The 22,773-nt window shown below is 37.9% G+C and overlaps 1 protein-coding gene across 7 annotated transcripts in view; it reads right to left on the minus strand.

Annotated features, from left to right (window-relative positions):
• Positions 1-22,773, minus strand: part of adgrg6 (adhesion G protein-coupled receptor G6) — a 124,612-nt gene that overhangs the window by 62,906 nt on the left and 38,933 nt on the right. For 5 of the 7 annotated variants that reach the window (XM_062977947.1, XM_016998380.2, XM_016998378.2 and 2 more), the window contains exons 3-5: positions 7,485-7,826; positions 5,840-6,460; positions 1,186-1,254 (exon numbers count right to left, since the gene is read on the minus strand). In XM_062977947.1, the coding sequence (XP_062834017.1) occupies positions 1,186-1,254; positions 5,840-6,460; positions 7,485-7,826 (1,032 nt within the window). The remainder of the gene's footprint in view (positions 1-1,185; positions 1,255-5,839; positions 6,461-7,484; positions 7,827-22,773) is intronic. The other 2 variants (XM_062977965.1, XM_062977969.1) reach the window with 1 other exon arrangement.

Raw genomic sequence — 22,773 nt, forward strand, 5'->3', positions numbered from 1 at the left:
TCAATATATCGTGACATTTTGGTGCTAAATTCATTAATACAGTAATTACAACATAACATTACTGCGTATTGAACTACTTTTTCTGTCAAATTTGTTGTATAACATGAAGTTTTGGTGCTTAATTTGTAAAATCATAACCTAATTTGATGTTTAATAGGCTTTTCCTTAATCCCTCCTTATTATCCAAGATATTTGCTCATCCAAGCTTCTGCCGGCCCGTTTAGCTTGGATAAGTGAGACTCTACTGTATTATTATTATTATTATTATTAACATTGATTCTGGGTGGCCATCTGTCAGGGGTGCTTTGCTTGTGCTTTCAGTGCACAAAAGCAAAGGGGGATTGGACTCAATGGCCCAAAGGGTCTCTTCCAACCCTCTTATTTATTGTTGTTGTTGTTGTTGTTGTTGTTATTATTATTATTATTATTTATTATTATTGCTCGGTGGCCAACTATAGTCCAGCCCTCCAATGGTCTGAAGGATCGTGAACTGGCCCCCTGTTTAAAAAGTTTGGGGACCCCTGGTCTAGAGTCATATAAATATTCAATATCAATATGTTGTGACTAGGTAGTATTTAATCAACTTGATACTGCTTTCATTTTAACTTCTAGGGGTGGACAACCTTCCACACTTACAGGGAAGGGCGGTCAGCAACAACCATAAAAGTGCCTCCCAAAATAGGTACAAACAAATGTGAAATGCCATAAGCTATATTTCAAAATTATTAGCCCTTCTCCCAAATAGTTCTTTTTCTTTTTCTCTCTGGCTCTTCCTCATAGGACAACCATATGGATCTTCTTTAAGAAGACTGCTGAAACAGTCGATACTATAGATTTTGTTCATGTATTCTGCATTGACAGATAACATTTACTGTGCACCAGGGAAAGTTACAATTTCGAAATAGACAATGTCATAAAGATAACAAAGGAACAGATGAAGCTAAGCCATATTTCTATAGAATCTGCTGGCTATGTTTTACAATAAGAAAATCCTGGACAGAAACAGAACTATCAAATGAGTTTCACATATAGTACACACAATTTGACTATATGCCAAGGCTACAACATTATTTTTGTTTGTTTATTTTCTACTAGGACATTTGGTTGAAATTATAGCTAAATAACTCATTAGTTTCCTTCTCATTAATATATTATATACAAGACCTGAAATATATTGTTTCTTACCTTGGCAAACACCTCCTAGGTTTGCACAGCTAGTTGGCTCAACTGTTGGTAGGGGAATGAGATATGAACCTTTAGAAAGAGAACGTGAGAGAGAAAACATAAATAACACATTTATTGAAAAACTGTGATCCACAAGTTGGTTTTTTTTAAATTACTTGATCGGTGTAAGAGAGAACTACATTAATCAAGCTAATATGTTGAGAATAGTTGTCAAAGAATTATCCATGAAGCTGATTCCAAACATTCTCCCCTGCTGATATAACAAAGATGCAGCACTAGATATAGGAACTAAAATACAAAACAGCTAACCCTTTATTTACAATCAGTGCAGATATAGGTAAACAAAGTTGTACATTGCTTCAGAAGAAGTAGTACTGCATGGCCTTCATCAAACCAGACAAAAGGAAAAGGTTAACTAAGTTAAGGGAAACTGCATCCTGAGCAGAAATTTCTGGGGCAGTTTAGCAGTGTGCGATAACCTCATTTAACATCTAGGATTAAAAACACACACACACACAACAAGGCAACACTTAAAAAAATATAATAAAATGTCTTTAAAATATGGCCTGGATTCAAAATATCCAAGGAAGGGAGAAGATAGGTTTTAACATTGTTTTAGGTTACAATTCTATGACCCTAGATGTAAGAATAAGCACCATTAAACACAATAACATACACTTGAGCTGTCTCAGTTTGGTAAAGAGAATCCTCATCAATCTTCTGCCACCTCACTTTTCAGCTGTTGCTAAAATGTCATGATTTCTTTCTCATCCTCCCACTTTGGACCTTTGTCTTCAGCTTACAGCAATAGTTGCAAAATGAGCTCTAAGTTTGGTAGTTTGCATTCCATTAACTCAGGTGTATGCACACCATAGAATTAATGCAGTTTGATTTCGTATTAACTGCCATGGCTCAATGCTACGGAATCCTAAGAGTTGCAGGCTGGTGAGGAAGCAGCACTCTTTGGTAGAGAAGGCTAAAGGTCTTATAAAACTATAACTCTCAAGAAAGAGAGGAAGAGGGCCATCTTACCCTTTCCAATAGGCCAAAAGCAAACTATAGCAGGCACTTCCAGCTTGTTTATTCCTCCTCATAGCTTTGCCATCCTGACTACACTCTGATGCTGCTTGGCCATTTCAGTCCTGGTTGCCATTTCTAAAATGGTGGAGGGTATGCAATATGACTTACTTTTGAATACAGGATTGTACCATTTATAATATAACTTCCTTATAAAATATCTCTTAGTTGGTCAGTGCTTTCTGGGGTAGATTAGATGTTAACGGCTCAGAGGTTTAACTGGTAAGAAAGAATGGTTGGGAGTTCTTTGCAAAACCTCTCAATTTTTAATATTACACGTATATGTTTGGAAAAGTTACATCTTATCTCATCCCAGCTAAGAATGTGGGGCAGGGGGGAGATCATGGAAGAGTGTGCATGCCTAATGGAGTAGTATTTTTTTTTTACTTTGGATAAGAGGACATGGCAATATGTAGAAGCAAAATGACAAATACATTGACAAGGGTGTGTTTTATTAACTTATCTTATTTAGTTTTACACCAAGCATACTGTACCCATATACAAGTCAACCTCATGTACAAATTGAAGGGCAGATTTTGAGGCTAAAATTGTGGATTTTGACACGACAAAACATGGAAAATTTCCTAAATTCCTTAATTTCCTTAATTCATAGACAGTTTCCAGACATTGTGGCAATCAAGAAGGGGAGTACAATTCAGGCTATGGGTACCATAACATAGGCTCTTGAAATACTTTGGAGTAAAACTCCCATAAATCCATTGCCATTGATAGGGCTTCTGGAAAGTGAAGTCTGAAATATCTGATGAACCAAAGTTTCCCATTTACTGATATGTAATTGATAGAGTTCCCAAATATTGTTAGTACTACTGCTAATTAAGTCTAAGCTGGAAGAGAAAATGGGCATTACTGGAGAAAGAAGTAGCCTCACGTCAGGATGAGCAAAGCTCAATTTCAAAGGGTCTACAGGAGCTAATTTATAATATATCCAGGAAAGAAATCTCAGAATTCATATCTTTGAACCACACATTTTTGAATATTGGTGTCAGGAGATATTTAGGACCCCCCAAAGTACTCTGATTTGTAATACAAGAACTAAAACACATGCTAAGGGTATGCAGCTGAAGTGCAAAACTCTGGGAACATGAATTTGGGGAAACTGCTCTTTATTTCAGCAGATCTTTGACAACGCATAACTAATTTTCTAATGTGCAGAGAGCTTCAATGCGAATGAGCTATATTTTGGTATACACTATGGGATGTGCCACTGACTCTGTCTACACAATTCTAATAAAAGCAAATGTAGGCAGCTAGGAATTCAATTACAAATGGTGTATTATCCTGGAAAGGGGCATTGCTCTCCCAAGAGGCTGTTCTCTTTGCCAGCATATTAATACAATTATGCTCAGAGAGTCCATTAAAATATTTTACCAGAAAAAATGTATACCTATTTGTAAAAATATCAAAGCTTGGAAGAGTGATAACATTAACATTCATATGCATATAGGATACTCCCTTGATTGTTTATTCGATATAATGGCAGTGATGTCTGTCTTTTTTATTTTTTCAATTAAATTAACAATCAAGACAAATCTCCACAGTGCTGTTATTCCTGAAATTACATTTGCTTCCAGAGGTTGCTTTTAAAGTAAATTACTTTGCTGAACAAGATGAGAAGATCAGTAAATTTCCCATGTGCATCTTTTACAGTTTTTGCTTATCTTATTAAACACTATGTACAAGTATTTCTGAAGTGGGGTAATACAATCACAACTGTGTATTTGTTGGTTAAAATAGAAATTATATTTGATTTGAATAGGGGTGCTGAAAATGAGTTGAGAAGATGTGTGTGTCTTGGGTCAATGCTATAGAATTCTGGTAGTTTGGTGAGGCAAAGCACTCCTTGGCAGAGAAGGCTAAAGACCATGCAAAACTACAGGTCCTGCTATTCAATAGCACTGAGCCATGGCAGTTAAAGTGGCGTGAAACTGCATTCATTCTACATTGTAGTTGCATCTTAAGTCTACAAAAAGCTTATTTTACAGTTTCATTCTCTTAGTTAACTTCAAAAGTTCTATAAGATCCTTTTGCCTATTCATACTCCACACAAACCTGGCTATGCTTTGAATTTTGCAGGTACAGTTTGGCATCTTACCAAAAGCAAAACTGAAAAAAAGATGCAATAATTTGACTGTGACTAAATTTTGTCATAAACACAAATTTTATATTGCATACTCTTAGTTTTAACTCATTCTCAGTACTCACTGTTGTTTACTATATAGAATTTTCAGATCTTCTGCAGTAATAATGGATAATCAAAATTCAGGTTTATAACAAGAAAATAGATGTTAACGTGTTGTTTTGTCCAAATATCAAACCTATACTAACCATATAAAAATGCTTGAGAACTCTGATTAAAAATTCAAACCAACCTCAGAATTGGTTAGATTTACACAAAAAAAATCTGTTTGCTTCATCATTTTATTTACATAGCATAGAACTAGAAAAAAATTCTACAAAGACATTTGACCAAGAATACTCAATAAAATCAGATAATAAGCTCCAACAACTCAAATTCATATGAACAACAACCCTTGATTTCATGAAGTTTCCCACAATGATTATAGAACTCCCAAATATTTTAATTTGTCCTTGTAAAGAAAATATTTCAACCCACATAATTTTTTGTTCAGTTTTTTTTGCAGCTTTCACATTGTGCAATATATTGTTGGAATTGGTGTTACAAAATGCAATACAAAATGAACTTCATCACAGCTGTGGATTCCTGCATTGGCAGCCAGCTGAGATTCCTTCCAATCCTGGGATTCTACAGGATTCTATAAACTCACATGTTGAAATTATAAATCCCAGTTTCTCCATAAAAGCTCATGTCATCACCATGTGACAACTGCAGTCTCCTTACTTAATCTACCCCACATTATTTTTCCTAAATATAAGAAGGTGTTCCCAATATGCATAGCAAAGAGAGATGGTACTTTACTACTTTCTCCCCCATTTTGGTTGGTTTGGGATTAGAAGAAAATATTCTGTAGCTTTAAAGCACAAGAGAATGGAACAGTTGGTATAACAATCTCCAGTTGTGAAATGCAGACGTATTTGTTTGTTCCTCTCTTCTTAAAGGTTCAAATGTAGAGTGTTCAGTGTCCCACTCAGTATTAAAAATACTAATTTCCTGCCCCTAAAATAAAAGCCATTCTGTAAAATATGGGATACTTGGAAATCTTATTTGGGACAAGTTTTTATGCCATCAAATAAAAAGTGTGCCTTATAGCAAATAGCTCTATTATTGTGTTTTGTTTAAATACATGAATCTAGGGAGAAAAATAATTTTAATTTCTTATTATTGTACACTGATTCTACATTGCATAATACAATGAAAAAGCACTTAAAACATTCCTTTCTAGTGAACCACTGAAATGTTGGAGCCCAGTCTATCTCAATACAGCTCATAAAAAGAACAAACATGGCTAGAAGTAACAAATGGACCTTATGAGAAGAGCACTTCACAACACACTAGAAAAGGTGAGGTTGCTCGGTGGGAAGCTTAGCTCATTTTTAGTTACATCAGGGAGGGAAAATACAATAAAAATATGCTTACCGCAACTTAGGTTGTTTTCTGCTTTAAGTGCCGATGTTGGGATACTCCAAAAGTCAGTTTCCCAGTCTATAATATTGCCTTTCACGTCACAGCTGAGGTTAGAGAGTACTTGGGAGTTCATTGTGAAATTCCAAAGGCGAAAATTATAAATATCTCCATTGAGAGGGTTTATATCCTTTCTATCAGAGCCCAAAACCAACTTCCCATTAGCAGGTATTACCTTTCCATAAGAATCTGAACAGAATACTGTTTTATAGGTATGCTTGACATTTACACCAATAGTGCCAGAGTAACTATCCCATACAATGCAAAGCTGTTCAAATGTTTCTGTGAAGAAGTCTCCATCTGGATTGGTATCAAGTGCATCATTTAGCATACACTCCGTGTCTGAGATAAATATAAAGTGCCCCCCTTTTGTTTTTCCAAAGCTGAGGAATTCTGTAGCAGAAGAATCACAATAGGAGAAAGCCTTCCAGTTATGGCTGCTGCCATTGTTTTCAGTTGCTTCAAAGCACAATGTGAACTGGTTGAGTTCTGGAACTTGGATGGAATTAGCCAGAGACACAGTATCAGTCCAGAACTGTGGAATGATAACCTTTTGATTCCTCAAGGCTACAGCAACTGGAATATAAACAGGATATCATTTAACTTTGATTAAACTAATGTGACACTTTCTCACTTTAAAAGTATGCAGAAAATATGTCAGATTAAGTATATGCTAAGATGACAAGGATATCTTATTTTGTAAATATTACATTGGGCTTTCCTCCCAGAGAACTTTAATAAGCCATTTACAAATCTGCACTGGCATTTCTAACTATCTGTAAAACAGTAGACTAATTATTTGAAACATTTTTATTTTCTTACATATTATCTCAAAGGGCTTATTTTGCATATTAGTATTGCACTGGACTAGAGAAATTAATGATGGAGAACTTTTTTCCAACTTTGCAAAGAGAACCTTTACCATATTGTTTGCCAAATAAAAGCCCTTTGCTTTCAAGCCTTTGAATTTTAAGTGAATAAACCTGATCATATTTCCTCACAAAGTAACCCTACTTAGGAGCCAATACTTGTATTTACAAATAACTAGAAACCAATGCTGCACATTTGCTGGAACTCACTGCTTCTAGTTGAACAGGTGACATCTTTCAAGTTTGTTGCCCTCTATACATTCTGAAAACCTGCTCCAAAGAATTAAAAAGCCACCTGGAGGGAATCAAGTTCTAGTTCAAAACAGAGAGAGGTATAACACTGGACTTTGGCCAATAACAATTTATTGCTTTGCACCCTTCTGCAGCTGTTAGGATTTCTGGAAGTTGAAGGCCAAAAACATCTGGGGACCCCAGGTTGAGAACCACTGTCTTATAGTGAGCTCATGGCAGAGTTGAGATTTGAACCAAATTCCCAGTTTCTTACCTACCTATTTACCCCAGTTTATCCTCTCTTACAGCAGATTAGCTCTCCTAAAATATTAAGAGAACACCTATGTAACTGGTTTGAATTATTCTGCTTATAAGTATATCAAAATCTGGCTTCTGTTTTTGTCTGCAGAGACATATGTCTTCAAGCCCCAATCCTGAAGAAACATTTTGACATGCATTCAGAAGGCATATCAAGAAAGGATAATTTTACATACACTCACCTCGGGTATAACTGGCATTGAAGCCTCTCTTCTGGATGCTAAAGTCACTTGTAAAAGATACAATCATTTCATTCCCAGATGAATTAAACGATAAACCCCTGGCAGTTATACCACACAATGTAACTTCTTTTTCTCCAGTGTGTAATCTTAGGAAATCATAAATGCAGTTGGGAGCTTCTTCAATCTCAAAATCAACAAAGGTAATTTGAATTATGAATCCAGAAGGAGCCCTGATGGTCCATTTGCATGCTTGACTGTTGGGATAGTCATTAGGAAAGCAGGGAGAAGTAAAAATTCCTGTGGGGTTGGAGAGTACCATGCGACAGTCAGAGCATCTGAGAGCTGTGGAATAAACAAACGAGAGAGAGAGGGGGGGGGATGATCAGCAAAGCAGAGATTTAAAACCTAAGATAAATTTGAAAAATATATACAATGCATTGTCATGGTCATTTATTTAATGTCTAATACTACTAAGAGTATTTGGTCCTTTCTCTATGGTTGCCAGACTGAATTTTGGACAGGGTTAATACTTATTTATTTACTGAATACCCCACCCTCTCTCATTTCGAAGGGGAATGAGGGCAGCTTACAAGTAGTCAACAATTCAATGCCACATAAACAGATTTAACAGATCTGGGAACAGAATGAGGTACTGTAAAGCTACATCAAGCAGGAGGGAAAGACTTAGACAGATTAGTCCATGTGTTTAGGTTAAAAAAAATGACTGGCTTACTAATTAATTTTAACTGATTAACTAAATCCCCATGAGTGTCCACTGAAGTTTCTCTGTCTTGAGTGTCCACTGAAGTTTATTGATGCAGCCTGATTTCTAAATTATTTTGTATTATGAAACTTCTCTTGATTTTCTAAAAAAAAAAAAAAATCAACCCCCCCCCCCCCCGATTTTTTTTCTGGCATGGCCCTGGTGTGTCTACATGCCCCTCTGTTCTCTGCTGTGGAGGTAACAGCTATGTTGTAAGGGGAAGGCTGTAGCCGGGATCTGGGAAGCAGAAAGACACCTTCATCCTACTTGACGGAACTGTATGGTACTTTGGCCTATGTTGTGAACTAGACTTCTGAACCTAGGCAGATAGGTTTGGGAGTCCTTGTTAGGTTTAGTGTTAACAACTGCTAGTATTAAAGAGTTAACTTGTATTAATTAACTTTTGGGTTATTTGTTGCATTTGCTTCGTAATTTGAGGCTAAGAAAAGATATGAAGGCTGATAACAGACTGTGGGAGTGATTTTTAAAAATTGGTTGCTAACCTGCTTGATACAGTTATCATAGCATCCCTGGGAAAAAGTCTCATTGATTTAATAAAACAACTTCTGATAGACAAAGCACAAGCCTACATTGTTAATCCTTTTTGTACTTCATACATTTCCAGAAAAGTATGTTTGCTAAATACCTACTGGTATAATTTTTACCCATCTCTGGTTTAGGCTTTTGAAGATTGAAAAGAGGACTTTAAATTGGACCCAGGAACTGCTGGCAACCAACAATTGGTTCATATGGTCTATCTGCAGTGCCCACTTGCTAACAAGACTATTTTATTTTGAACCAATTATCTGTAAACTGTCTTCAAAGGTAGTCAAATGTATAGTGCATTGCAATGATCTAACAATAATACTTTACAATCTCCCCCAAGTTGATACCCTGGAGATATTTTGGTCTATAACTTTTAATTAATAATGTTCAATCATGCACTGTATCAATTGAGACTGACAAGGCTGTAGTTCAAAATTCCTAAAGGGCAGCATATTCAGGAATATGCTATACAACAAAATTAAATAGTTCTCAAAAGGACACATCCTAAACACATGGACTAATCTAAGAATAAGTATTGCCTTTCAAAAAATCAATTTCTTTGGAATTATCAATATTAATATTTCATTAAAATATTCTGTTTCAAATGAGATTACCATAGTGAAAAATAAAATTAAATCCAATGACTATACATAAGCCTAATTTTCTCTAAATTAATTCTTCTTTATTTGTTTAGTATTGCATGAGGTATTCGCTTTTTAATTTTTTTACATCTTAAACTATGACTTTAACTCATTAACATTTTTAAAAAAATTTCTGGCAAGCACGTAGCTTATAGCCATGGAGTAATATTATATCGTTTGCTCAGAAAAAACCTATAATTGTGGGTACTAAATATATACAAAAAAGAAATGCATTATGAATAAATGTGAACAAACAAATTCAGTACATTCTTGGCCAAAAAGCCATATGGTTATAGACTTCAGAGTCTGATTTTCCACTCTTTCCCCCCTCTTTCTTTTTCCATGACCACTGGTTAATATTAGGCCAGATTTTCCAAGGGATAGAAACCTTTAAATGTTAGAGTCCAGTTCTGTAAGTAATTATATATATGTGTGTGTGTGTGTATACATGCACGCACAAAAAAGACACACCGTTCTTTGGGATGGAATTATGTCTAGAATTATATATGAACATTTGGTTATTCAAGGTGCACATGTATAGTACACTGAAATATGTGACACATAAAAAGGCAGAAGTGTAGGATAAATAGCTGGAAATGCTCCCATAGCTGTTTTGCCCTGCCTTCATATACTCAACTCACTACCATAGACACAGGGCTCATTTACATCTACACTAAAATCTGGGGTTGGGCAAGAGGATTTCTGCTCTAGACCAGCCTGGGTTCCACGGAGCTGTTCAGACGCTCCATCTCTGAGCAGAAGGAAGAATGAAGTCCATACTCTTCTTCTTTTCCATGGTCACACAAGTGTCTTTCCTGGTGTCAGTAAATATGATCGGCAATGGCCAGAAGTTCTCCAGAGCTCTCTGTCTAGCTTCTGTAAGAACAGAGTGACAATAGATCAGGGGGAAAGGATTGGTGGCACCAAGCTGTGTAAGCTGTCCATATGAATCCAGAGTGTGGGGGTGCTCTGGAGTTTTACCAAAACTCCAGAGCATTCCACAACTTCTTATATGCCAGGTAACACCAGGTTAAATAGTATTGTGCTGTGTTACAGACTAAGTCCTTAGATGTCATCTGGCTGCCATGGTCTCCTGGAAAAATATATCTTCCTTGAAATATGAAAAACAGTCCAGTGTACTCCTCCCTCAGCAGTTCAGTGTGGGGAATAGCTGAGTTCAGCAAGAAAGGGAGCACCTCCAACTTCAAGTTCCAGTGAAATACATCAAATGTTCGATGCAGAACCTAATATGCAGCAAAAGGATGTGTGCCCACAGTTTTCATGCCTTAGCTCAATCATTAATTAGAATGGAGCCTGTAATCATGAAATCAGAAGAAAACTAGGACTTGGAAGACAGCTATGCAGAAACTGACCAAGATCCTTAAGTGTAAAAATATATCATGGAATATTGAAGTTAGGATTGTTTGTGCATCATATTCCTCATATCTATGGACAGATGTGAAAGTGAAGTGAAGAAAGTTGATAGGAAGAAAATCAACTCATTTGAAATATGGTGCTGGAGAAGAGTTCTGTGGATACCGTGGACCAATAAATGGGTCCTACAGAGAGTCAAGTCTGAACTCTCTCTGGAAGCCGAGATTACTCAGTTGAGGTTGTCAAACTCTAGCCATAACATAAGAAAAGATGACTTACTAAAAAAGAGAATGCTTAGTAAGGTAGAAGGCAACAGGAAAAGAGGAAGACTTATTTCAGATGGATAGAGAATAAAAAAAGCCATGGCCCTGAATCTACGGGGCTGTTGAGAGAGTGACTAGAAGATATCATAGTCAGAGAGTCACTCATAGATCAAACTTGAGTGGATGGTAGTTAACAACCAACATCAATCTATAGAGACATATAAAGAGTGTCTCCTTCTTGTAAATATCCAAGCCAGATGGCCTTTCTACATGTTTTCCATTTAGTCTATAGCGAAAACACTGCCATGGCTTTGAAGAAAGGCGTGGTTTTACAGATTTATCCTAATGATTTTCATAGACAAATGAGGAATTTCGAGAAATACTTCTACAGAAAATACCTTGTACAGTTACTTGGGCCATGAGAAGTCCATTCCTTACTACTTACACTTTTGGGATTTATTTAAGACGTGATAAATGTTTTGCAGTCTAAATGCCAAAGCCACAGGTCAGAGGCATTTCTAAATTTAGGACTCTTAACAAGTGGACGAATAATGACAGTGGAGGACACACCTGCAGACAAACAGGAGAAGGAGCCAAACCACGGTGATGTATGTGGCCTGGACTGACGACAGGACAAACAAAACATTTATTTTTCCTACATAAGGTATAAACAGAGAATAAAAAAACAGTCATCATGTGTCAGACACATGGGCCATTGCAAACCTCAATTCTGCTAACCTTCTTTTTTAGAACAGCATGTGGGAGAGAAATTGGAGGGTGCTATGTGATAATCTTCTGATTCAGAAAAGGAGATGACAATTCTGCATTATACAAATATTTGTCCCAGTTTCATTTTATTTTTTCAGCGATTTTCCCACAATCCACAGTCAATGCTGATAATGCAATCCTATAGTCCATGTATGACAAACGTAGTATTCTAGCATAGAAATAGCCTCAACATAGTTATACTTGTTGAGGTAAGTGGTAACGCAGGTAAGTGGTCCCTCAAACAAAGGTGAACAGAAGTACACAGTGTCCATTAAAAACAACAGCAACACAGAGCTCTCAAGGCCAAAACTTGGAAAGGCAGTAAAAATGAAATAGCAGGGAGTTATTCTTTCAAACTCCACACAATATTCAAGAGAATGTAAAAGGAAGTGTGTGTTTTATCGCTGTTTTTCATATTAGTGAAGGGATCTTTCGTTTTAGCAAAGCTGGTTATTATTATAAAAAAGCACAACAGGTTTGTGACATAAAAAGAGTTATGTGCATGCTAATACTTCTTTTAAACTTTTCATAGAATCATAGGTGGAAGAAACCTCAAGGGCTATATAGTCCAGCCCCCTCCCCACCATGCAAAAATACTCAAAGCACCCCCAACAGATGGCCATCCAGCTTTTATTTAAAGAGAGAAGGTGACTCTATCACACTTGAAGACACCACATTCCAAAGACAAGGAAGCTGCAAATAATATTTGAGGAAAAAAATCCAACAAGTTCCATGGCACTCACACAATGACAATCTACACAGGAATCTCATTAGCAATGAATGTTCTCAGTAGCAACTAGATCCAAGATGTTTTTTTAGGGGCAATCCTATCCTTTTTCCCACTAGTTCTGAAAACTGGTATTTGAAGATTTTGCAGCTTGTCAAGACAGAGTTTGAAGTTGCAGTTAGTGGAAAGATTATCCCGTCCCAATTTTGCTGACAGACAATTCTGCCAATGAAATGTTCCTGTTGGATTCAGGCCAATTCAAAACAACCACACAGAAGAAAGGGCAGTAATCACACAATTACCATAATTTATTAGATAAAATAAAGCAAACCCCCAAATGGAACATTTCCCATGAGAGGTTCCGAAGGTTGTTTTTTTAAAAAAACAACAACAACAACAAACAGCACTCCCCCCACCTTGCGAAAAGATGTTATTTAATAGAAGCAAGCAAGTATGGACACTTGTTTCTTTTGAATGTCTAAGTATCAGTTGATGTCATCGGCATCAGTCTAGAAGCTTTCTAATTCTCAAATTCCTTATAATACACAATTCCTTACAATACACAAACATTAAAACACATTTTCAAGATAAAATTCCACTGAGATACCAAGTGGGAAGAAATAACTTCTTCTTTGTAACTCTATAAGCTGTGCAAGGTACTCAAACCTAAACCTTAGATAGAGTTTATATTTTTGATTTCTCCCTTGATTTCATCTATATAGTAGCACCATGCTAAAGAGGATCATAAAGCTTATATATTCTAGACTGGAAATAGTGCACAAGCCTACTGAAATCTTTTCTACTACAATAAAAGACATGCTTGTACTCTCATACAAATTATTCAACACTTGGATTTTGGCCACTTGATGCCAGGGGACAAAGGGGGTATTTTATCAACAATTGGACTTTGGCCACTGATGCCAGGAGACAAAGATTCTTTTATCTCCAGTGCAATCTGCTTTCTTTATGTCTTCATTTGCTGATGCTTTTTGCTTTGGAAAGAACTCAGCATATGGCTGAACTGGTTGGTGCGCAAAACAGTTAACTGAACTGAATGAAAATTCTTCTCAGACATGAATCGTTATTCATTTTTATGCTAAAGTATCACTACATTCAGCAATATGAATTCTTATATTTTGTTTTTAATGTAATAGCCTTAAATGAAAACTATGCTGGGGAAAGCCCTAAATTTATTATTTTGAGCAGTGAAAGTAATTGTAAGTGCGTAGAGCATAATTATGGTGTTATATCTGTTAAGATCTCCTGGGTAAATAGATCTCTTTTTGGGTGAATAGATCTGAATTTTCACAGTACTGTGAAGTTTTTAAAGTTTAATAAATGAGAAGTGTACTGGAACTTTTTCATGGAAATAAATTGGAGCAGAAATAGAATAAAGCTGTTTCTGTTTAAAATTCAATTAGAAGTTTTACAGCAACAGTGCAAACATGTTTGGCAGACCAGAAGGTAGTGTAAATCTACTGAACCAGATTTCTGATTCTCTAGTAGGATCCCAATGTGGAAAATATGCAAAGAGAACTTGGGGTTATAATTTATTTTAGTTTTTACGCAAAGACCTGTGTTGAACCGGAGGGGATTCAAAATCAATATGAATGAAATACCTCTGTTAGGCCAACTCTGGGGTCAAAAAGAATATGCAAGTTACTGAACTCTCCAATACTCTTACTCGTGCCTGATGGAGAAATCTGAAAATTTTTAATAGTGCACATTTTTGATCTTTTAAAATGACAATTTCATTCTATTACTGAGAGCTTTACCAAGTTTAATGTGAATTTGATATTTACAGATGGTAGCATTATTTTTTCAATTCCCAGAATACAGCTATATTACTGAAGAATATGTAGAAGGTCTTTAATCACAAAGCACAATATCCCTCATGCATTGGAGATTAAAAAAAGAAAGTAACTGGGACACAAGTAGTATTTTTACTCTGTTTTATTTTATTTGGATTTTTTTAAGCATTAGATACATTAAGAGTAGTAGGGTGTTAACATGGACAGACAAGCATTAATAAACATGTATGGTGGTGAAAAGTCTTTATCCTATTCAAGTTATAACAGGCTGGGTTTAACCTCTTGTTAAATCCTTGTGGGTGGATTATTGATTGTAATCAGTAGAACCAAAGGGAATTAAAATGCAAAAAAGTTCAGACTGAAAATTGCCTAAACAGTGGCTCTTAACAAATAGCAGTTGAATGGCTATACAGATATCCCTGCTTTGTTTACTTGTAGTCAGATGTGTTTGGGTTCTGAACCAGGCATGCATTGATGAACTAATTAACAGGTTGGATTCCTGTTGGTTAGTCTTAAATAAAGTAGACATATTGATTTAATGGTTGAATGGTGAGTCAACACACAGGTAAATCTATTCTAATCAAGACTGAAATAGGAGAGGCCACAGTGAGCCACCAAACCCTTTGCCCAAATTCAAACAACAGGAGACACATTGAATTTTTGCCTAGTGGTTTCTGAGACATAAGACTTGGTAGACTTCCATAACAACCATCTATTACTTTTCTTTTCCACATCTTCCTAGTGTCAGGTCTTGTTATTGTATTCACTTCAACTTCAGTCAGTTCATTCAGTATTAGGAAAGATGTATAATCTACAGACAGGTCACATTGTGTGAGTGATCTATCAGAATACTAAAAGCAATCAATGGTCAGGCAACAGTCAGGTAATAAATCTGCTGTGTTTCTGATAATATACAGCCACTGTAAAGAAAGCAATAAGGCTTTTGGTGTCTTTGGAATCTAGAATACCTCTTTGACCAGCTTGACTTCTTTAGTGTTTTATATGTGACTTTCCAGTCGTGCTTAATTACTGCCTGTCTTGTCTTATTTATGAATAGGTTCTTAGTTGTCTTGGTTCATGAAGAAACCTTTGTCAGGACCATGGCAAAATGGCAGAAGGAAAAGGTTAACTGCCTACAGCAGAGCTGGAACTTCCCTTGAGGTTCTTCTTTTCTTTGTTCAGTGCATGCACCCAACTTGTATCAGTGGAGGATCTGACAAGATGGAGGTGGTCTCTGAAGCGCACTTCATACTCCAAAGAAAGATTTTCATTATTAAAGGGAAATGTTCTGAAACGTACTCTATATATTCATACACACACATGATGTTGCAAATGGTGTCCATGAGTATTGCATTTATACCTGTTCCATCTTTTGACAGTTAATCTGTTACCCTTTTAATAAGTTCATAGCAGACTAAAAATCAAAAGGAACCAGATATAAAAACAGACAATATTTTCTAAGCCAAACTTGGAGCCCTGCCCTGCCTGTTTCCCCTTGGTTCCTTGGGTCTGTGCCAGTGAAAATTCAAGTAAAAGCAAAATGGATTGACTGGCTCTCTCCACAATTTGTGAAGCAGTCACATTGAAACCAGTTACGGATTTCCCTTGAGGAAGGGGTAGTGTGAAAATCCTGTGTTACGCCCAATGTAACTTAAGAATATTTTCATTGGCAGCCACATTAGAAACTTATACAAAAAAAACAAAACTGACTCGCAATTACTGGCTCTACTTACTTTTTTATTTTAAAAAAAACTAACTCAGTAGACTGAAGGACATTGTAATAATTTGCAATGAGCAATGTTTCACTGAACTTTCATTTAAAAAAAAAACTTTGGTTAAGTATTGGATAATGGTTCCATTTTAATTTCCCTCTCCTTTAATGCACAAACTTGAGTGATGGTGAAATAATTATATATTTTTCTTTATAGCACTGCAAGGCTCTTTGTTCACAATTCCTGTCAAGATTTCCCTCAATACGGATTATATTACCTATTAGAATCTGTGTCTCTTGTGAACTATACAAAGAGTATGTTATGTTAAAAAGCAGCACTTGAACAAATCTGAATATACACCTGCACCTGTATTGAGACACAGCCTCATGAACTCTTTTCTGTACAGTAGTAGCAACAGAAGAGTTATTGTTGAAGTATGGTTTCAGTAAGTGCTGACTGTTGAATATTGAATACTGTAGTCAAACCCAGCATAAGTGTTGGCCACATGAATGTGTACATATGCACACATGCACTATATACACAGTATATAGGAGAGAAAGTTTGCTTCATTTTGCCTTTATTTTTTTACTACTACTTTAAATATCCATAACTTATACTTTTGGTCTGTTCCAAAATACACAGAAATTATTTGGAACTAACCATCTAATTTTGGACACAGGCTCTATTGTTTAAGTATATTTATTTTTACAAAGATGCAAGAAAGCTATTAAAATTACCTCATCTATCCCATTGTAGGATTTTCCTCAGAAAACGTGAATCTTTTTTTCCAGTCTGTTTCTAAATAACTTGACTAAAAAAAGGGATTCCACCACTTGCCTAAAAATAATATTCCACATAAGAAGAGATTGCACAGGAAGGTCAAACTTTTCTCCACATTGTCAATGGAGATTCCAGATAGCCAGATTCGGCTGGGACTGCCCTGGAACTGGCCCTCTGGACTAGTTTCCAGGTCAAACCTCAATTCCCTGAGTATGCATTTCAGAATTAAAATGTTACTGAATAAATTTGTCTGAGCTTTCATTTCTTCTTCTGTTTTCTTCTTTTTCCTGATAAAGAAAGACTACTATTACTAGTAATGATTGTAGTGGGACAAAACCAAGTTTCATTGCTTTGATTTCCTCTCTTCCGGTGTTCTCTAATCCTGTCTAATCCACCTGCATTTCACTGAAAAGGTTCTGAAAAAGAATGCCTACAGTTATCAACAATGTTATCAACAATTAAATAATTAAATACAAAAATATTCAATAAGGTTATAAACACCTAGGATATGTCTTCTCATTTTGTACGTCAGTGGGCAGGTTACACTATATTCCAAACAGGGTTCTTTTATATAAATCTTTTTTTTTGGCCTGAGCTGCTATCCATAAAACAAACATTCCTAACATTTGTTTTGACATGCAGATTGTTTCCCCTTTTATTGAACTATGTTCCAGGAAAGATGTTTCTATTTCCACATCAGTCACAACATTCGCTATTATTACGATATATGAAATATTGTAATGTAGGAAATTTGTGAAGTGTTACAAAGTAGGAGGCATGCAATAATTTTCCAGAACACATGAAAAAAAATCATTTTAGAATGGAAAACATGGGGAGGGGGGTAATTATGACTGAGGGCAGCATTGCTAAAAAAATAAAAAATTAAAAGGCAACGTCTTGTTAAGAAATCTCAAACAATTATTTTAGAAAGGGAAAAAAACCCCAGTAAGCAGCATGTTTTATTAACTTGACCTAATGCTGCACTTTAAATCATCGTCTGCAATCGCTCAACTTTACAATTGACTTGCTTTACAATTTTTTGAAACCAAACAAAGCGCATTAGTTAAAGGAAATCTCTTTCATGATTATGTATTTAAAAATATTACAGAGAGGAAAATGGCATTTTGTTATCTCTGGAGACATACTCTAAAGAGCCTTGAAAAGATTTATGGGGCAGGAGGACAAGTGCAGACAAATTCTTAAAATGAGTTGGGAAACTACTTAAAACATGTTTAATGTTCTTCTTAATAAAATCAGTTGAACAAATTGTTTTAAAACTGTATGACTGTACTTCTAATTAAGCACAATGTTCTTTATCTTGAATGTTAACACAGTGTACAGAATCAAAATTTACAAGTGCTGTCAGAACTTAGACATAATTTCTCTAGGGGTGATATAAACTTGTAACAGTTCCCCAGCAGCCGATGACTATGACTCTTTCTCTTTTTTAAAAAGAGAGCTTCTTAATTCTCCTTTCAAACACTCCTTACCATTTGAATTGCCAGGTTTGTATTTATCAACAGGTCGGATATATCTACTAGAAATTTCTGCTAGACAAATGGGTGTCAGAGTCTTTGTTAGCATCATGACCAAACATAAACAGTGGTATAGAAAGGGTCAATTTATATTATTGACTTTGATTGTTTTGCATTCGCTTGGCATTTTGAGGCTGGGAGAAGAACAGAAGATTGATAATAGATGAAGAAAGAACTGAATATACAGGTATTCTCCTTGTATAAATTGATCACAAATATAAGTCGAAATCATGTTTTGGGGGTCAAAAATATGGATTCTGATATGACCCATGGGTAAGTTGATGCCAAAAAACTTACAAAATTCCAGCAACAAGGCGCAGGTAGAGACAAGAAAACATAGATCCATTCTCCACACATGCAAAAGCATCAGTCACCCCTGTCCACTACTGCTGCCATGTTCACCCAGGCATTCAGAAAGCTGAGAAATGCTGTCACAATGATGAGAACAGAGGGGATCAGCACTTCTTTTAGGTTCTCCTGGGATAGACTATGCCTTTCTCCTCCATACTTCTTTTTGATAAGGGTTAAGGTACTAACCTTAACAACATCTGTTATAGAACTCCAATATGCCAATGATAACGTAGTCTGTGCACATTCAGAAGAAGATCTACAAGCCACCCTAAACACCATTGCAGAAGCATACGAGAAGCTTGGCCTCTCACTGAACATTGAGAAAACCAAACTCTTCCAGCAGTCACCAGCCAATCCCTCTGCAATGCCAGGAATACAGTTTAATGGTGTAACATTAGAAAATGTTGACCATTTCCGATACCTTGGCAGCCACCTCTCCACAAAAGTCAACATTGATGCTGAAATACAGCACCGCCAGATTTCTGCGAGTGCAGCATTTCTCTGAGTGAAGCAGAGAGTATTTGAGGTTTGGAACATCTGTAGGGATACCAAGGTGCCTGTTTATAAAGCTATAAAGTCCTTCCAACCCTGCTATATGCCTGCAAAACATGGACTGTCTACAGACATCACACTCAACTCCTGGAAAGATTCCATCAGTGTTGCCTCAGAAAAATCCTGCAAATCTCTTGGGAAGACAGGTGGACAATAGGCTTGTCCGATCGATGGAAAAAATGTTTCAATTCTCGTTTCTAAAGTAGGGGGTGCCGGCTCTTTGATATAGAAATTATTTCTTAATTTTTCACCCAAAATTTTCGGATATTTCCGAAAATTCGTAATGTTTCTAAAATGTTTCTAAAATGGCGGACACACATGCACAATCGCCAAAAAACAGGAAACCGGGAGGGACTTTTCTGGGGGTCTCCCGCCCTCATTTCTTGAGCTATTCTAATCAAATTTGGTACAGTGGGAGAACACATTCCACACTCTTTGCTCAACAAATTGCAGAATGTTTCCTGTCTCCTATGATTTTTGGCGAATTTTCATAACTTTTTATAATACACTATTTTTCAATATTTGAAGAAACCTGTTCCTGGTTTGAAAGTCTTATTTCCTGTTCAATTGGGTTCTTATCACTGTAAAAGTCCCTCTTCTACTTGTGTAGACTTTGGATTAGAAATGCAGCACACGCCAAGCAATGCCTTGACAGGACTGGCAACATCCTTTGGAAACTATTGCTGTGGACCCTCTATTGAATCAAATCAATGTCTGACTTTGTGATTGCAGAAATAAAACTCAGCCCAATGCTTGGGAATAGAAATGGAGCATGAGGGAAGCAATGCCTTGGCGGGTGCCCCATGTCCTTTGGAAACTATTTCTTCCAATGTACCCTTTAGGTTTGAAAACAATGTGTGTCTTTGTGATTGCTGCAATAACACTCAGCCCGGGGGCTTCGGATTACAAACGGAGCGGGAGGGAAGCAATGCACTTGCAGGAACGCAGAAGTCCTTTGGAAACTATTTTTTTAAAATTCCCCCCCCCCCTTTCAGGATTGCAAAGAAGGGCTGATGTGGTGATTGCTAAATTCCAAAAAAGAAAACAGAAAGGTAAAGGGACTCCCTCTGGAGTAGAAAAGTAAAGCACCCCAAGCTCTGCACTTACAGGAACGCAAACGTCCTTTGGAAAATAAAAGTTCCCTAAAGCCACAGCAAGGACTCTGCCACAAGCCCCAAGCCAATTTCCCAAAAAAACAACAACACAATATCGAACCAGCAACAACAGACAGAGACTCTACCCCCTATAGCCAGAACAGTCACTTAGCCCTCTCTCCCCCAAGCAAGCAAGCAGCTTCCCAGCGCGCGCGAACCACCCTCTCTCCTCGGTATCCGAGCCCAGAATGGCTTGGCTCAGTTGGGAAGGGGATTTTTATAGAGATCCTCCACATGGACGCGGAGGACGCTAGCCCCCACCTTTTTCAGCCATCGTGGAAGTCTCTGATTGGCCAGGGAGTGGTAGCCATGTTAGGCTGCGCTAGGCTCCCATTCATGTTAGGTTGTAGAAACAAAAAAAAAATTAAAAAATTTTTTTAGAAAAATATTAAAAAAAAAATTTTGGAAGGAAAAAATTTAACGAAAATTTTAAGAAACAATTAGAGAATGGGCCAACGATGGTTCGAATTACATTGCCAGTTGCACCCAGGGAAAACGTTTCAATACTCGTTTCAAAAAACGAGAACAATTCAAAATAATTACGAAACGAGAAACATAACGAAAATTTGAACAACCCTAGTGGACAAATGTCAATGTGCTGGAAGAAGCGAAGATAACCAGCATTGAAGCTATGCTCCTGCGCCATCAACTCCGCTGGACTGGCCACATTGTCCGAATGCCCAATCACTGTCTCCCAAAGCAGTTACCATATTCCCAACTCAACAATGGGAAACGTAATGATTGTGGACAGGAAAAGAGATTCAAAGATGGGCTCAAAGCTAACCTTAAAAATGGTGGCATAGACACCAAGAACTGGGAAACCCTGGCCCTTGAGTGCTCTAACTGGAGGTCAGCTGTTACCAACAGTGCTGCAGAATTCGAAGAGGTATGCATGGAGGGCTTAAGGGAGAAACATGCCAAGAGAAAGGCGCCTCAAGCCAACCCTGACTGAGACCGCCTTCCATCTGGAATCCGATGTCTTCCCTGTGGAAGAACATGTTGCCCTCCTCAAGCTGGAAGGTGTCCAGAGGTGGGCAACTAAAATGATCAAGGGTCTGGAGAACAAGCCCTATGAGGAGCGGCTTAAAGAACTGGGCATGTTTAGCTTGCAGAAGAAAAGGCTGAGAGGAGACATGATAGCCATGTAGAAATATGTGAGGGGAAATCATAGGGAGGAGGGAGCAAGCTTGTTTTCTGCTGCCCTGGAGACTAGGATGCAGAACAATGGCTTCAAGCTACAGGAAAGGAGATTTCACCTGAACATCAGGAAGAACTTCCTCACTGTGAGAGCTGTTCGGCAGTGGAACTCTCTCCCCCGGCCTGTGGTGGAGGTTCCTTCTTTGGAGGCTTTTAAGCAGAGGCTGGATGGCCATCTGTCAGGGGTACCTTGAATGCGATTTCCTGCTTCTTGGCAGGGGGTTGGACTGTATGGCCCATAAGGTCTCTTCCAACTCTACTATTCTATGATTCTATGTGGGTCAAGAATAGGTCTCCACAGCCACCTATGCATCCACAGCCAAAATGCTATACTTGGAGGACCATCATCCTCGAGCTACAAGGGATCACCTAAGTAAGTAAGTACGTAAGTCAGGATTAAATTGCTGGCTAGGGATAGTCTAGGTCAGTGATTCCCAAAGTGGGCGCTACCGCCCCCTGGTGGGCGCTGCAGTGATCTAGGGGAGCAGTGATGGCACCTATTAGGACACGGGGGTGGGGCCAGAGGAGGGGCAGGTGCTCTTCCCAAGTGCCGGAGACAGGGCTGAGCACCTGAGGCGCCTGTTAGGACACAGGGGTGGAGCTAGAGGAGTGGGCATGGCTTCTCCCCAAGAACCCAAGACAGGGCTGAGAATCTTTTCCTCTCCTGAGGCACTTGTTGGGACACAGAGGGTGGAGCTAGGGAAGGGGGTGGGGCCTCTTTCCAAGAGCCCGATACAGGGTTGAGCCTTTATACCTCTCCTGAGAGGCCTTTTAGGACTGAAGGGTGGGGCTGGGGCAGGGGCGGGGCCTCTTCCCAAGAGTGCAAGACAGAGCTGAGCCTCTGTATACCTCCCCTGAGGCGCTTGTTAGAACACGTGGGTGGGGTATAGAGGTTCAGCCCTGTCAGGCACTTGGGAAGAGGTCCCGCCCCCTCCTCTAGCCCTGCTCTCTGTGTCCTGGCAGGTGCCGCAGGACAGGGATAGAAGCTCAGCCCTGCCTCAGAGCTTGTAACTCCGCCCATCCCAGTCCTGGCCGCCCATTTGGGGCCCCGTCCACCTCCCCCTCCCCCTCCCAGCTCTGCATCTTGGACTAGGGGAGAGGCTTAGCCCTGCCCT

Source organism: Anolis carolinensis, chromosome 1, assembly GCF_035594765.1.
Source record: "Anolis carolinensis isolate JA03-04 chromosome 1, rAnoCar3.1.pri, whole genome shotgun sequence".
NCBI lineage: Eukaryota > Metazoa > Chordata > Lepidosauria > Squamata > Dactyloidae > Anolis > Anolis carolinensis.